The 15,857-nt window shown below is 36.2% G+C and overlaps 2 protein-coding genes across 2 annotated transcripts; both read left to right on the top strand.

Moving 5' to 3' along the window:
* Positions 1 to 878: 878 nt before the first annotated feature.
* On the top strand, positions 879 to 2,763 carry LOC145087197 (elongation factor). Its single transcript, XM_079025108.1, has 6 exons — positions 879 to 1,303; positions 1,641 to 1,758; positions 1,865 to 2,076; positions 2,203 to 2,230; positions 2,308 to 2,416; positions 2,499 to 2,763. Exons 1-6 carry the CDS (start codon positions 1,019 to 1,021, stop codon positions 2,578 to 2,580), a joined length of 834 nt encoding a protein of 277 aa, XP_078881234.1. The 5' UTR covers positions 879 to 1,018; the 3' UTR covers positions 2,581 to 2,763.
* A 1,993-nt stretch (positions 2,764 to 4,756) lies between these two features.
* Positions 4,757 to 8,822, top strand: LOC145089720 (putative ATP-dependent helicase C29A10.10c). Its single transcript, XM_079028118.1, has 9 exons — positions 4,757 to 5,252; positions 5,579 to 6,745; positions 7,244 to 7,568; positions 7,642 to 7,909; positions 8,013 to 8,156; positions 8,235 to 8,239; positions 8,461 to 8,513; positions 8,598 to 8,717; positions 8,805 to 8,822. The coding sequence occupies exons 1-9, from the start codon at positions 4,827 to 4,829 to the stop codon at positions 8,820 to 8,822; spliced, it is 2,526 nt and encodes an 841-aa protein (XP_078884244.1). The 5' UTR covers positions 4,757 to 4,826.
* Positions 8,823 to 15,857: the final 7,035 nt, after the last annotated feature.

The raw sequence follows: 15,857 nt of genomic DNA, 5'->3' as shown, positions 1-15,857 counted from the left end.
TTTATTGATGATATCTTGGTGTATTCTAAGACTAAAGAGCAACACGAGGAGCACCTTCGAGAGCTTTTGGGAGTGTTGAGGCGAGAATGGTTGTATGCCAAGTTCTCGAAGTGTGAGTTTTGGTTACGAAAGGTCCAGTTCCTGGGACATCTCATTAACCAAAACAATATTTTGTTCGATGCAACCAAGATTGATTTCGTAATGCAGTGGGAGGTTCCAAAATCTCCCTTAGAGATCAAAAGTTTCTTGGGTTTGGCGGGATATTATCGGAGATTCATCCAGGATTTCTCCAAGATTGTTGTACCCCTCACTCGTCTTACGAGGAAGGGAGTGGATTTCTGATGAGGCCCTGAGCAGCAGACGACATTTGAGACACTGCGACAGAGGTTATGTGAGACCCCGGTGTTGACTCTTCTGGAGGGTGTCGAGGATTTCATTGTATTTTGTGATGTATCCATCATTGGTTTGGGGGCGGTTCTTATGTAGAGAGCGCGATTGATCGCATATGTTTCATGGCGGTTGAAGCCTCATGAGTCATGATATCCTACTCATGACCTGGAGTTGAGGGCAGTGGTATTTGCCTTCAAGATTTGGAGACATTATCTATATGAGGTTCGTTGTACCGTTTACACGAATCACAAAAGTTTGCGATATCTTATGGATTAGCCGAACCTGAACATGAGGTAGCATAGTTGGCTGAACGTGATCAAGGATTATGACTGCGAGATCCTTTACCATCCTGGTTGCTAATTGATTCATTTGAGTGAACAAATATTTGTCCGGCCTATGTCATTCAACAAAGATGAGGGGCTGATCCTGCAAAAATGTAAATCGCTTCCAAGGTTCGTAAGAGGGATGCCTTGTAACTTATTAACCCTGGGAAGCGTCAACCGATTGGATTATCCAAACTCCCCCCAAATCGTCATCACTTTCCATTGCCCTAAAACATCCCTTTTCTGCAGAATCAACCTAATTAGGGCTGAGAATAAACGCTTGAAAGTATTCAAATTCATACCTCATGGGTCGTATCTCGATCGAGTCCGCGAAGACGGTGCTGGAGGTGGCAGAAGTTGCTTTTAAAGCGGTCGAGTTCTCCCACCACCATCCCCTCCACCTCAAGACTGAACATCAAGAAAAATCTGGCAACAAGAACGAAAATAAGCAACCTTTGGAAGTAAAAGAAAAGGAATTGGAGGCTTTGAGATCGGAGAATCAACGTCTTAGGGATTTACTCGAACAGAATCTCAAACTCCTTCAGAACATATCCGAATCGCCTTGCTTACTGGAAGATTGTCCTCCTGATGTATGTGATTTATTACCGTATACGCTATTTAGATCATGCATATCACACGCACACATACATAGATGCAAATTGATTGTTTTTTCTTCAATCGGAGCCACAAATAGTGTTAGATTATTGGTGATTTTTTCTTAAACTATGATTAGTTGTGATCTCAAAGTGCTTACTAAGATCACTGGATTTTTTCCCCCAAATTAATCCCTTCAATACCTTTTGAGATCAAACCGAGCTAGTTTAAACTTCAAAATTGATATTTATTTTCAAAGTTTTATAGAAATTGTACTAACCACATTAACATTTACATGATCATTGCACAAACTTATAACTCATTCAACTGCAGCTACATTCTCGTATTATAAATACTGTGGAATCTCCAAAGTTCTTGAGTCAACTAAACACCCTCCATAACAACACAGTCGATGGGATACCCTGCAAGTTTTCTCTCGAAGACACCACAGGTTATTTCCCCCTTCCCCCTTCATGTTTCAACAATCCATTCATCCTCTTATGCCATTTCACTATTCCTTTCAACCTGATTACATTTTGTGGGTTATCTTTTGACAGAATTGGGTCTTCAACTAGATGAGATTCTAATAAACGTTGGCTCTGAAGAACCAAGTTTATGGATTTGGGTCACTGAAGAAATGGTACATGGTAAACTTGAAGAGAAAAGTGGAATCGATAATGAGAATTATGTAGTTATTAGCCATGAACAGGTGGTGGATGGAATTGCCAACTTTATGGCTAAATGTATTCTTTTAAACCCAAAAGCCAAGGTATAAAACTATAAAACTATAAATTATTAAACATCCAAACACTTTTTTCTTGTTTACAATTTTCTTACATAAAAGTTTCAATACATAACCAATTTCACACCTTCTCAATCTTTTCTTGAAATGCAGAGTTTGACACCTGAGGAGATGCAAAAGAGTAAGTTTTCATTTTATTTTTTATTTAAAAAAAACTGAAATGTTTAATAAATATGTTTTAATTTATAAAACTTGCAGAGTTGAGCAAGGCATTAGGTGGCATGAGCAAGTTTGAGAAGGTAATGGAAATATGGCATGCTGGTCAGCTGTTTTATTTGATGGCAACTTGGGGACTTGCTCTTGCAGGGTGGGTAATTTGGTAATTTCATAAATACTTTTTATAAGCAAATTTTTGTTTATTTATTTATTTTGTTTAATGTTGTTAACAGGTTATATCAGAGTAGAGCAGTGTTAAGAATTGCTGCAAGGGGAGTTCATGCAACAAGCAAAGTTGCTATGAGGGCTCTTTAAGTTGTGAATTTGTGGATTTCTCTTTCACATGAAAAGTGTAAATAATGTAAAAAAAAAAATTACTGTTTTTATGCAATTTAAAGAATTGTTCATCAGTTTGTTTTTTTATTGTAAGGCGTGATTGCTTAACTTCAAGAATGGCATTGTAAATATATGATTGGGTTGTGTTTTGTGCCTCTTTCACTTTTTGGTTTTTGAATATTTTTCACACGTATGTCCATAATCATTTAAGTATGTCTTAATGGATTGAGATAAAAATCGAAGCATTATGGATTCGGATGCATTTCTTTACCTTTCCTCTCTCTATTGTGTATTTATTCCAAACACATTTTATTAAACACCTAATCTACTTCAAATTGGGAAAAATGCATTCTAGTGAAAAAAGAAAAATAAATAATACTCTGCTCAAGTATTGACCATTTATTTAGCCCATAATCATATACATATTTATATAAAAAAAACTTTAATTGAGCAACCAAAAATAGTTTTTAGACGAACTTAGTGGGCTTTTTAAAATTCTACCAATTACCCTTTATTAATTATAAAAAAAATAATCTTTTGTATGTCGTTTTATACATTTCAATTAGCTTATCAATTAATTTTATCAAATGTTTTTTTTATAGGTTGGCAACTAGGTTTTTCAGAGTTTTCAGCTAACAGTTAGCTTTTCTACTTTCAATATTTTCAACATACCCTGCTAAAGGTCAAAAGATTACCATAAAATATTCTTAATGTTCACAAGGTAAAGTTCTCTAACTATAAATCACATCAAGACTCTTGAGACAAATCAATTGCCAATAAGAAGCAATGTTTTCATTTGTTTTCTTCTCTCTGGTTCTATATACACCAATGTTTTAAAAACCGGTTTGAACCGGTCGGTCGAACCGGTTGGACCGGGAATCGGAAGAATGAGCGGTTCAACTATCACCGGTTTTATATTGATTTCTGAACCGGATTGAACCGGCCGGTTTTTAGAAAAACCCGGTTGAACCGGTCAAAATAAACCGGGTAAACCGAATAAAAACACATGAAACATAATAAATTACATAATAAACTTTGGTGATTTTTTTCAAATCTATTTAGTTTTCTCTAAATAAAAACATATGATAAATATTATAAAGTTTTTTGATGTGTTTGTATTCATCTAAACCTATATTTCGTTTCGGTATTATACTTTATTTTCTTTTTGACATATATGGATTGATATAAACACTAAAACTTATGGTTATGTGTTATTTTAATGTATTTGAATTAATCTACAACATATTTTTATGTGTATTTTTAATGTTTGAATTTATAAGTATCAAATTCATAATTTATATATGTATGTATATGTAGGAAATAAAAAAAACATGAAAACTATAGAAACCGATTCATTCGGCGGTTGAACCGGTTAAACCGGTTGAACCGTGAACCGGTCACCATACCGGTTCAACTAAAAAACCGGTTTTTAAAACATTGATATACACCTACCATTTTTTATTCAAATGTTTTGGATGCAATGTACCTAAAAACAAATGACAGGTGAAGAAACCAAAGACATGTACGTGTAAATTATAGCTTGCTGATGAAGGAACTTACTTAGGGAAGGTTAGATTCCACAGCAAGAAATCTCCTTTCATTTGTGTACGTAGTATTTAAATCAAATGAGAATGTTAGTTTGGAACAAAGTGTTGTTTTTTTTCGAAAGTAGATTATTTTATATTTCTCTCATTGACTAGAGGTCAACTTGGTATCTTCTTTACTTAATAGCAACATTCTACTTTTGATTTCTTTATGCATTTATGTCGTACGATATGATCTTTTTCTGATTTATATATATCTTTAGCGCTTTTGAAACTTGAAGGCTTAATCTGGTGCCATTTCTAGTAAACAAGAAATTAAGTGAGTTTTAATTTCTCCATTGATCGAAAAGTGATATGGCAACTTCTAGTAGCTTTAATAAGCCCAAAACAAAGGGAAAGGAGTTGATTGATGAGGTGTTTTCTTGGTCATTTGATGCTGTTCTCAATGCAGATCATTACAAGGGAAAGGTAAGTAATTGAGTCATGTGTGATATGCATCATCAAAAACAGCTTTATAGATTATGATCAAATTACAAATTTTCTTTCACTAAGCCAAAAAAGTAATTGTAATAGTGTAAAATTTATTAATAGGTAAACACAATCGAAGAAAGATTTTCATCAACAAGTGATTACACCAATTCGTTCATCAAGCCACTACTTGAGGAAACACGTCATGCTTTGATGTCCAAAATGAGAACAATCTCTAGTGCCTCTACTCGTGGGATCATCAACATGTCAAGATTCCCTAACATATATTTGGAAAGTAAGGGCAAAAGTGGAAAAGGGTGTTATGAGCCCGAGGTGGGAGATCTCATAGTTGTGACAAATGGAAAACCTAGATGTATTGGTGATATCAATCAACCAAATGGAATTCCCTATGTCATTGCTTTGGTTCAAAGGGTCTTCAAGGATGATGTGATCCAAGTAAGATCCAAAAAACAAATTGTTTTTAATGGGAAAGAATCTAACAATAGAGGGAAACCCATGTTGTTTGTGGTTCATCTTGTGAATTTGACACCTAATATCCACATATGGCAAGCTTTGCACTCTAAATTGGATGGAGAGAACATGAAAATCATCAATAAAGTACTCCAAAGTGACTCAAAGGTGATAAACTTCTTTTTACACAATTTGACAACATATAATACATGATTCAAACGATATAAAATATGCTTAAATGCTATTTATTTATTAATATATCTTATTTGATTGAAGTACTTTTGTATATTCATCGATCTAGTTTCATTTAGTTTTTTACTATATTCGTACATATATAACAATCAACATGTTTGTTCATTTCATACTTTCAAACCAACCAAACATGGTAATAGAATATAATGATCTATTACATTACCTTTCTCATTCCATTACATTGTTATGATTACATTCCATCATACCAAACAAACCCTAAGATCATGGAGTGATTATTTCAGGGTAACAAAGAATGTTCACTATGCTCCATTCAAGATTCAAAGAAATCTGCTTCACTAAACTTACAACACACCATGAACACTTTCAGTTTGAATCAATCTCAAAAAAAGGCAATATGGAGTTGCATTGTTGCAAGAGAATGCCATCATCAAGAAACCGTGAAACTAATATGGGGTCCACCAGGAACAGGTAAAACAAAAACAGTTGGTTGTCTTCTATTCGCTCTATTCAAAATGAAATGTCGCACATTGACATGCGCACCTACCAATAACGCGGTGTTAGAGGTCGCATCACGTTTTATGAGTCTTGTAAAAGGTTCATTAGAGTATGAAACCTATGGATTTGGAGACATAGTTTTATTCGGGAAAGGTGAGAGAATGAAAATCGATGGTTTTCCAGAACTCTATCAAGTGTTTCTTGATAATCGAATATCTGTTCTTGCTTGTTGTTTGTCTCCCACTTTTGGCTGGAGAAGCAAGGCAAATTCGATTGTACAATTACTGAAATACCCTCAAGATGAATACAAATTGTACTTGTGTGATAAAAGAAATGTGGATGATGAAGCTAGCGATGATGATGAGTGGGAGATTTGCGAGAATGAGGGTTTAAAAGACGTACATGGGAAGGTGATAGTTTATGAAAAAGTGCTTAAAATCAAGGAAAAGTTATCTTTTGAGGATTATATCAAAGAAAAATTCAACATTCTTGAAGAAAAACTGACAACTATGTTTAAAAGCATGTACACACATATGCCAACTTCTTGTCTAACATTACAACTAGCAAAGAAAATGATGAGAGTTATCACCTTGTTAAGCAATACCCTCCAAGGGGTTGAAATTTCTGAAGAAAACATGGTACCTATGAATGAGTTGGTAGTGATGAAAAAGGAGCTCTTTCAAGTTCTTGATCAAGTCCTTCGTGAAACCGTTTCTTTCCCTAATGATCAAGAAATCGGAAACTTTTGTTTGGAAAATGCATGTTTGATCTTTTGCACGGCCTCGAGCTCAATTAGATTGCATGCTCTTGAGACAAATGTGGAATTATTGGTAGTTGATGAAGCTGCTCAACTTAAAGAATGTGAATCTGTTATCCCTTTGCAACTTTCGGGTCTTCGTGATGTTATACTCATTGGGGATGAGATGCAACTACCTGCAATGGTTGGGAGTCCGGTATTCATTCTTTCCATCTTTTTTTTTGTAGGGTTATATGCAAGAAATAACAAATTAATGAAAGTACATTGTTAGCATTTAACTCTTTTCATTTGGGCTAAATGCAACAAATAGCAACATATTTAATTATTTATTGTAGTGTCTAACTTTCATTTGTGTTTGTTATAGCTTATAGCCTTGTATTTTCAATCTTTTTCACTTATGAAGACATTATACTTTGAAATATCTATGCAATTATAGTATTAAACATTAAAATATCTATTCAACTATAGCAATATTGTAAAGTGATTTGTATTTGGATAACATCGTTATAATTGAATAGGCAGTTCAAATTACCATGTTGTAACATAAAGAAATGAAAGTAGGACGTAGTAAGAAACAAATGAATGAATACACCTTGCTATTTCTTGCATTTAAGTTTAATCCCTTTTATTTTGCTATCGAGTTTTGCACCATTTGATTAACTGAAACTCTACTTGTGTGGATTAATTGTTGTAGATATGTAGGGAAAAGAAGTTTGGAAGGAGCTTATTTGAAAGATTGGTGTCACTAAAACATCCGACACTCCTACTTAATGTCCAATACAGAATGCATCCTGAAATAAGCCTGTTTCCTAACCAAGAATTCTATGGGAACAAGATTAAAAATGGCCCAAACGTATATATACCAAATTACAAAAAGCAGTTTCTTAAAGGAGACATGTTTGGACCATACTCCTTCATTCATTTAACCCAAGGGAAAGTTGAATTTGATAAAACTAAAAGTGGGAAAAACATGGAGGAAGTAGCTGTGGTTGTTGAGTTGATTACAAAGCTTCATGAAGGTAACATCTTCTTACTTCTATTTCCTTTAAACTACTTCAAGTCTTGATCATTTTTATCGACTTATATTCACAGAAAGTGTCGCGAAAAACAGAAAGATTAGCGTGGGTTGCATAACACCATACACGGCTCAAGTTTCTGCAATACAAAGTAAACTTTCAGACATTTATCAAGTCATAAAAGCGGGAAAACATGAGTTTTCTTTGAATGTTAAAACTGTTGATGGGTTTCAAGGGTGTGAAGAGGATGTGATAATCATTTCAACTGTAACTGGAATTGCGAGTGGATCTATTGGTTTTCTAGCTAGACCTCAAAGAGCAAATGTGGCTCTAACACGAGCAAGGTTTATATACAATAAACTTAAAAAAAAAAGTTCAAATATATATATATATATATATATATATATATATATATGAAGAAATGACTTAATCTGTTAATTTTTTAAGGCATTGTTTGTGGATATTGGGAAATGGAGATACGTTGAGGAATAGCAGCAACACATGGAGGCGATTAGTCAACAACGCCAAGGCTCGGGGTTTTTTTTATGTTGGTAATGAAGACGAGAGTTTGGCTGATGTGATCAACCAAAGGTACGTGTTTTTTCCATTTTTGGTCCCTGAGTATTGCTAATATTTTCAGTTTTAGTTCGAAAATGTTTTCTCTTGCAGTTTCGGTCTTCATTTGAGGTTCTTGTAATGTTTTGTTTTCTTGTTTCAAATAAAAAGACTATTTTTGTGAACAAAAGGCTTTCTTTATGCGATAGATGATTTTTGCAAATTTTGTCGAAAAGTATAATCGTTTTCTTGGAACATGGACGAAAAATGTTATATAAACATCAAATAGGATCAAATTTGTAATTGAAATTTTTTTGGGATAAATATTCAAAAAAATTAGCTTTATCTGGGACCAAAAATGTCATTTACTTTATACTTTTTGTTGGGTGTAAGGTAGAAGTCTTCAAGTTAGAATTTTATTTATTTATTTATTTATTTTTATTTTTTTGTTTTTTTATAATTTTGAAAGGAATTTAGAGGTTTCAAAGATGTGGTCAAAGGGTGATTGAAAATGGATTCTTATCAAACGGAATTTCTGCAATGAGTTTGAGAAAAGAAGCAAGCTCATCATCATCACCGTCATCTGGATTATGTTTGGTAAGTATTTAATTTTTTGATGTTCGAGGGGAACTGGCATTTTGGAGAATTAACTCGGTGATCGGTTTTCATTTTTTTTTTATCCAGGAGGGACATAAGGCTTAATAACGGCCATATTTTCAACATCTCTGCAACGTGTATTAGACTAATTCAGAGTCAAATTGTATTCCATATATTTAGGAGTTTTCAGTTGTATTTATGTATATAAATACCTGGTGTATATCGTTGTATTTGACAATCAATAGAGTGAGATTATCCTCTTTACTTCTTGACTCTTTTATGGTATCAGAGCAGTCTTGATTTTTTTTCATGGCTCACAACAACCAACATATTTTGGGGTTCGCTACTGGCTCCTCTTTTCAAATCCCTTCCATGAGCATCAAACTTGAGACCTCCAACTTCTGTCTTTGGCGTACAAACATTATATCTACTCTGGAAACCTTTGATCTTGAATCATTCATTCTTGACCCTCAGCCACCACCAGAAACCATCACCACTGAACGTGAAGGTGCTCCTCCTACTGTTGCTCCCAATCCAGAGTATACCTTGTGGAAGCAACGTGATCGCTATGTTCTTCTCTGGTTGAAATCCACACTTGCTGAAAGAGCCCTTGCCATTGTTGCGCGCTGTACCTCTTCTCGCCTTGCCTGGAAGTCACTCGAAAAAACATTCCAGGCCCAAACAAGAGCTACCCGTATGGCCATGAAAACCCAACTTCAAACCTTATCCAAAGGCTCTCTATCTATGGTTGAATATATCGAGAAGAAACGTACAATTGCTGATTCCTTAGCCGAGAATCAAACTCTGATTTCCACAGAAGATCAAATTATCTACATCCTTCAGGGTCTCGACTCCTCTTATGGTCCATTCACCTCTGCCATCAGGATAAAGGATGATCTAATCTCCGTTGATGATCTTGTAGGGCTTCTCCTCCAAGAAGAAGCTCGTCTAGAATATGAACATCTTCGCCAATCAACCGCGGTTGCTGATTCCTCTCCTACCCCTCCGGTGGCGTTAACTGTCAATCGACAATCCCGATTTCAATCTCATTCTTCTGGCTCATCCACATCTCACTCCTCTGGAACTCGCCCTTCTGATAATCGACGCAGACGACCCCAATGTCAATTGTGCCAAAAACCAGGGCACGAGGCTATTAATTGCTGGCAAAGAACCAATCTTATTGATTATCCTACTCGCAAGCCCAATCCACGTGATACACAAGCCCGCCAGGCCCACCTGTCTCAATACCACAACCCATCGGCCATGACTGATCCATCTTGGTATGTCGATTCCGGTGCAACTGATCATATTGCACCCGATCTTCAACGCATGAACGTCGCAGAAGAATATCAAGGCAACGACAAGCTCCAAGTTGGTAATGGTATGAATCTCCAAATTTCTCACATTGCTTCTACATCTCTTTACAATCTAAAATTGCCTTCTGTTTTAATTGTTCCTCACATCACTAAACGCTTGATCAGTGCTTCCAACCTAAGCAAAGACAACAATGTCTAATTGGAATTATGGCCTAATCGGTGTTTTGTTAAGTCATTGCAGGGCCGAACCCTCCTCAACGGGGACGTTTATAACGGGTTGTACCGTCTACCTCTCTCCTCAAATAAATTGAGCCCCTCTTCTTCTCCTGCAGTAGCTCTTGTTGGCACTCGCACCTCCCTTCATGGTTGGCATAATCGCCTGGCTCATCCACATGCTCAACTATTAATACGTTTAGTTTCTTCTTTCAACCTTCCTTTGTCATCAAATAACTTTCCCACTATTTGTAATGCTTGTCAGCTTGGGAAAAGTCATAGACTTCCCCTTCCTGTTTCTCATGTAACTTCAAAGCAACCATTTGATTTAATATATTCAGATGTTTGGGGTCCAACACCTTTTCTTTCGATGAATGGAAATCGTTATTTCTTATTATTTATTGATGATTGCACAAAATTTGTTTGGATATATTTCTTATCTCAAAAATCTCAAGCTTTCTCTACATTTGTTCAATTTCATAACATGGTCAAAACTCAATTCTCCACTAATATTAAACAGATACAATCTGATTGGGGTGGTGAATACCGTCCATTCTCCCCCTATCTTCGCGCTCATGGCATCGGTCATCGGGTCTCATGCCCGTATACCCAAGAACAAAACGGTGCTGTGGAACGCCGAAATCGCATCATTGTTGAAAAAGGTCTCAGCCTCCTTGCTCACTCTTCCCTCCCAAATCCTTTCTGGGAACACACGTTCAAAACCGCTACATATGTCCACAATCGCACCATTACACCAATCCTTAATTATCACTCCCCATATCAGCAACTTTACAAACAGATTCCCGATTATGGTTTTCTAAAAACATTCAGTTGTCTCTGTTTTCCATTCCTTCGTCCCTATAATACTCATAAGATGGATTTCCGTTCCAAACCTTGTGTGTTTATTGGCTACAGTGCCTCCCACAAAGGATACCTCTGTTATCACCAGCCCACATCTCGCATTTACATTGCCCGACATGTGGTCTTCAATGAAGAGGAGTTTCCCTACTCGACATCAATATCCTCCACCACCGCTGCACCTACTTCAATTCCCTGCACTCCTTCCCCTACAAGTCTGTTACAACATGCCTCAAAATCTACATTAACCCTTGCCCCATCACCTACACCACCCACTACTCCATCCATACCAGCTACACGCACACCCTCTTCCTCTTCCTCTTCATCTTTTCCAACCAATTCCAGCCAACGTTACCAACAATCTACCATCAGCTCCCGTGCACATCAACACCCACCCCACTATCGTCCTGCACAACATAATCAACATCACATGGTCACTCGTGCTCGCACTAACTCTCTCAAACCAAAAGCTTTTACCTCCACCTTAACTTCCAATGACTTAACTGAACCTTCTTCTTTCCAAGAAGCCAACAGCTCACCTTGTTGGCAAAAGGCAATGACTTGTGAATATGATGCTTTGATGAGAAATAATACTTGGAAATTGGTACCATGTCCTACTAATGTAAATGTTGTAGGGTGCAAGTGGATCTATAAGATCAAGCACAAATCGGATGGATCCATAGACAGATACAAAGCACGACTTGTAGCACAGGGATACAGTCAAGCTTATGGTGTTGACTACTTTGACACGTTCAGCCCTGTAATTAAGCCAACAACAATCCGACTTGTTCTTTCCCTTGCTATTTCAAACAAATGGAGCATTCGCCAACTTGATATTAACAATGCCTTCCTCAATGGTGATCTGGTGGAGGATGTTTATATGCGACAACCAAAGGGTTTTGAAGACAAAGAAAATCCCACGCATGTTTGTCACTTACAAAAGGCACTTTACGGCCTAAAACAGGCACCTCGTGCCTGGTTCACCAAGCTCAAATCCTACCTCATTCAACAACAGTTCAAAGCTTGCCACTCTGACACCTCACTGTTTGTGCATAAATCTAACAAAGCTACAATATACGTGTTAGTTTATGTTGATGATTTGATTATAACAGGTACGGATGCCACCCTAATACATAATTTCATTAAGCAATTACACAAGGTGTTTTATCTTAAAGACTTGGGTGATCTACATTATTTTCTTGGTATACAAATTCATCATCAAGCATCTGCTGTTACACTCAGTCAAACAAATTACATTAAAGAAATACTACATAAAACCAAGATGCAAGATACAGCTTCCGTTTCTACTCCCGCTGATTGTCAAACCAAACTAACTCTGGAGGGAGAAGCATTTTCTGAACCAAAACTGTATCGACAGGTTGTTGGATCTTTGCAATATGCCACGATTACACGTCCCGACATAGCTTATGCTGTAAATCGCGTTTGCCAATATATGCACAATCCCACTGTCAAGCATTGGCAAGCAGTGAAACGAATTCTTAGGTATCTCAATGGTACACTTCATCACTGCCTTCACTTCTCCCCAACAAGATCCACTTCATTGCTAGCTTACTCTGATTCTGGTTGGATATCTGATTCGGATGATAGTCGAAGTCAATATGGTTTTGCAATTTATCATGGGTCAAACTTAATCAGTTGGACTTCACGTAAACAAAGAATGGTAGCTCGATCAAGCAATGAGGCGGAATATCAATCTCTTGCATATACAACTGCTGGACTTCTATGGATTAAACACTTGCTTTCTGATCTTGCAGTTTCCTTCACCAAGCCTCCTCTTCTTCTCTGTGACAATGTTGGTGCTGTATTCATGACCAAGAACCCTGTCATTCGCACCCGGTCAAAACATATTGCTTTGGATGTTCACTTCATACGTGAACAAGTAGAGTCTGGGGATCTTATAGTTCAGGGAATTTCATCAGTTGATCAAGTCGCAGACATCTTCACAAAAGCTCTATCCAAAGATCGACTACTTACTCTCAGAAACAAGCTTCAAGTTCGACCCTCCTTTCAGCTTGCAGGGGGTAATAACGGTCATATTTTCAACATCTCTGCAACTTGTATTAGACTAATTCAGAGTCCAATTGTATTTCATATATTTAGGAGTTTTCAGTTGTATTTCTGTATATAAATACCTGGTGTATATCGTTGTATTTGACAATCAATAGAGTGAGATTATCCTCTTTACTTCTTGACTCTTTTAAGGCTCAGCAACAACACACAAAATTTTAATGTTTTTTTAATAATATCATATTTTTTTGTAAGTATTATATTAAATATATTAAGGCATCCACTATGCGCTGAGTTTAATAAAGGAAACTTCTATACGTATTCAAAATTGCTTTGTGTACCCGTAATTAATGAAATAGTATGTTTATCCCAATTATTTAACAATTTATATGAATGAAGAGGTAAATACAATAACACCCTTAATAAATTGTCATATTATTATTCTAAATTTTATACTACTTTATCATTTTTTTTACAATACATTTAACTATACAAAAGTTCGATAAACCATTTATTTTAAACATGAAAGAGTATTATTTTTCCCACGCTCTATATTCATTGAAAGACCGATATCACATCTCATTATGGTTGAGTTTATCCATTCAATGTCAACTAGACATTCTACATCATTCAACTATTTCATTAAGCTTTTTTATATATTCTAGTATTATCCCAAAAATAAAATTTGATATTATCAGGTGTTTATAAAAATGCGAAAAACTTCTATTTAAGCTATGTTTGACAGGTCACAATTAACTAATATGTTAGATTATTTTTTGAATTTTTTTGGGTTTTTGGCACTATAGCACACAACAAAGTTTGGCAAAATTACACATTTAGTCACTCAAGTATTTTTTGTACGCAATAGGTCATTAATATAAAGTTTTACCTGTCAATTACACCATTATGTGACCTGATAAGGGAATAGTCGGTTACTTTGGTGATGTGACATTTTAAATTAAATTTCTGTATATTTTTAAGGGCCACATAATATCCACTGAAAAAATCATTTGATTTATATGTAATTTGATCTTCTTCTCCCACCTCCTACCACACTCATCCACCTTCCACCTCCCACCAGCACGCCAACACCACCGGTAAATGTTGCTAAGATAATTCACGCTACGTCTACCACCACCCACCATTCTAACACCACCGACAACCACCCTACCATCACCATCACCATCACAACCACCATCCATTCCACCCTTACCATCACCATCACAACCACCTTTCATATCCTTCAACCACCAGATTGTAAACAATCAAGCAAAGAGGATAGACCCACCATGGATGCAAACTACTACTCATCGAATTCTCGTACAACAATAGTTATCACATTAGCATCAAAGTTGCTCCTTTTGAAGCCCTCTATGGTCATAAGCGCGGATCCCCTCTGTGTTGGGCTGAAGTGGGTGATACGAAACTAGCCAAGAATCAAGTACCCGACAGTACTCTAACCGGTCCCGAGATCATTCGAGAAACAATAGAGAAAACGTCCAAATTCGAGAACGACTGAAAGCTTCTAGAGACAGACAAAAGAGTTATGCGGACAAACGACGAAAACCCTTGGAGTTCCAGGTTGGTGACCGCGTCCTGTTAAAGGTATCACCCTGGAAAGGAATGATACGTTTCGGTAAACGTGGAAAACTAAATCCAAGGTACATCGGACCATTCGAGATTCTTGATAGAATCGGCCCGGTGGCTTACAAACTCAAACTATCGCATGAACTCAGTAACATACATCCCATTTTTCACGTATCCGATCTAAAAAAGTGTCTGTCTGACGAAACTCTTGTAATCCCACTCAACGAAATCGAGTTAAACGAGAGTCTACACTTCGTAGCAGAACAGTGGAAATCATGGACAAAGAAATAAAGAGAACAAAACAAAGTCGTATACCGATAGTGAAGGTTCGCTGGAATGCCAAGCGGGGACTTGAATTCACTTGGGAACGGGAAGATCAGATGAAACAAAAATACCCGCATCTTTTCCCTAGTTCATGAGTACCACTTTAACGAAATTCCCTCTAACGAGTGGATGATGTGACAACTGATAAACTTAGAGCCAAACCAAGCCGAAAGATGTACCATGTATAAGTGGAAGCCACATTGTAACCTTGTTACATTAAATCATAATTAGCCATGAGGTCATGTTTATATATGTTTATATATACAATTATACTTGAAAGCCATCCTTATAATATATATGTACGTGTATATATATATATATATATATATATATATATATATATATATATATATATATATATATATATTGAAAATCATGCTAAATTAAGTTAGTACAAGTCAATGTAAGTCAAACTCTTAAAATAAATCATGATAATTCACAATATATATGGTTTTCAGTTTTGGGAATCTAATCCCATACCAAAACCGAAATCACTTCCTTTATGGAAGTGATGGACGAAAACACTTGCTTTATGGAAGTTAAGAACCGAAATCACTTCTTTGTGAAATGCCTTGACCGAAATCTCAATTGGGAATCAATTTAGGACCGAAATCAAGGTGTTTCCGGCCTTGTTGAACCGAAATCACTTTCTTTTTGATCGAAATCCTCCTAAATATCTAGATATTTATGCCACTTGTTTGGTTATTCACCTTCCCAATGTGATAGAATACACTTCCCTATGCAAATATCATGTTACAATTTCCCCATATTTATATGTCCAACCGAAATCAACGTTTACAATTCCAATTCTTCA

This window comes from Lactuca serriola, chromosome 2 (assembly GCF_051521515.1).
Source record: "Lactuca serriola cultivar US96UC23 chromosome 2, Lser_US96UC23_V15, whole genome shotgun sequence".
Taxonomy (NCBI): Eukaryota; Viridiplantae; Streptophyta; class Magnoliopsida; order Asterales; family Asteraceae; genus Lactuca; species Lactuca serriola.
The sequence above is the reverse complement of the archived record's forward strand: the minus strand, read 5'-3'. Positions and strand labels throughout refer to the sequence as shown.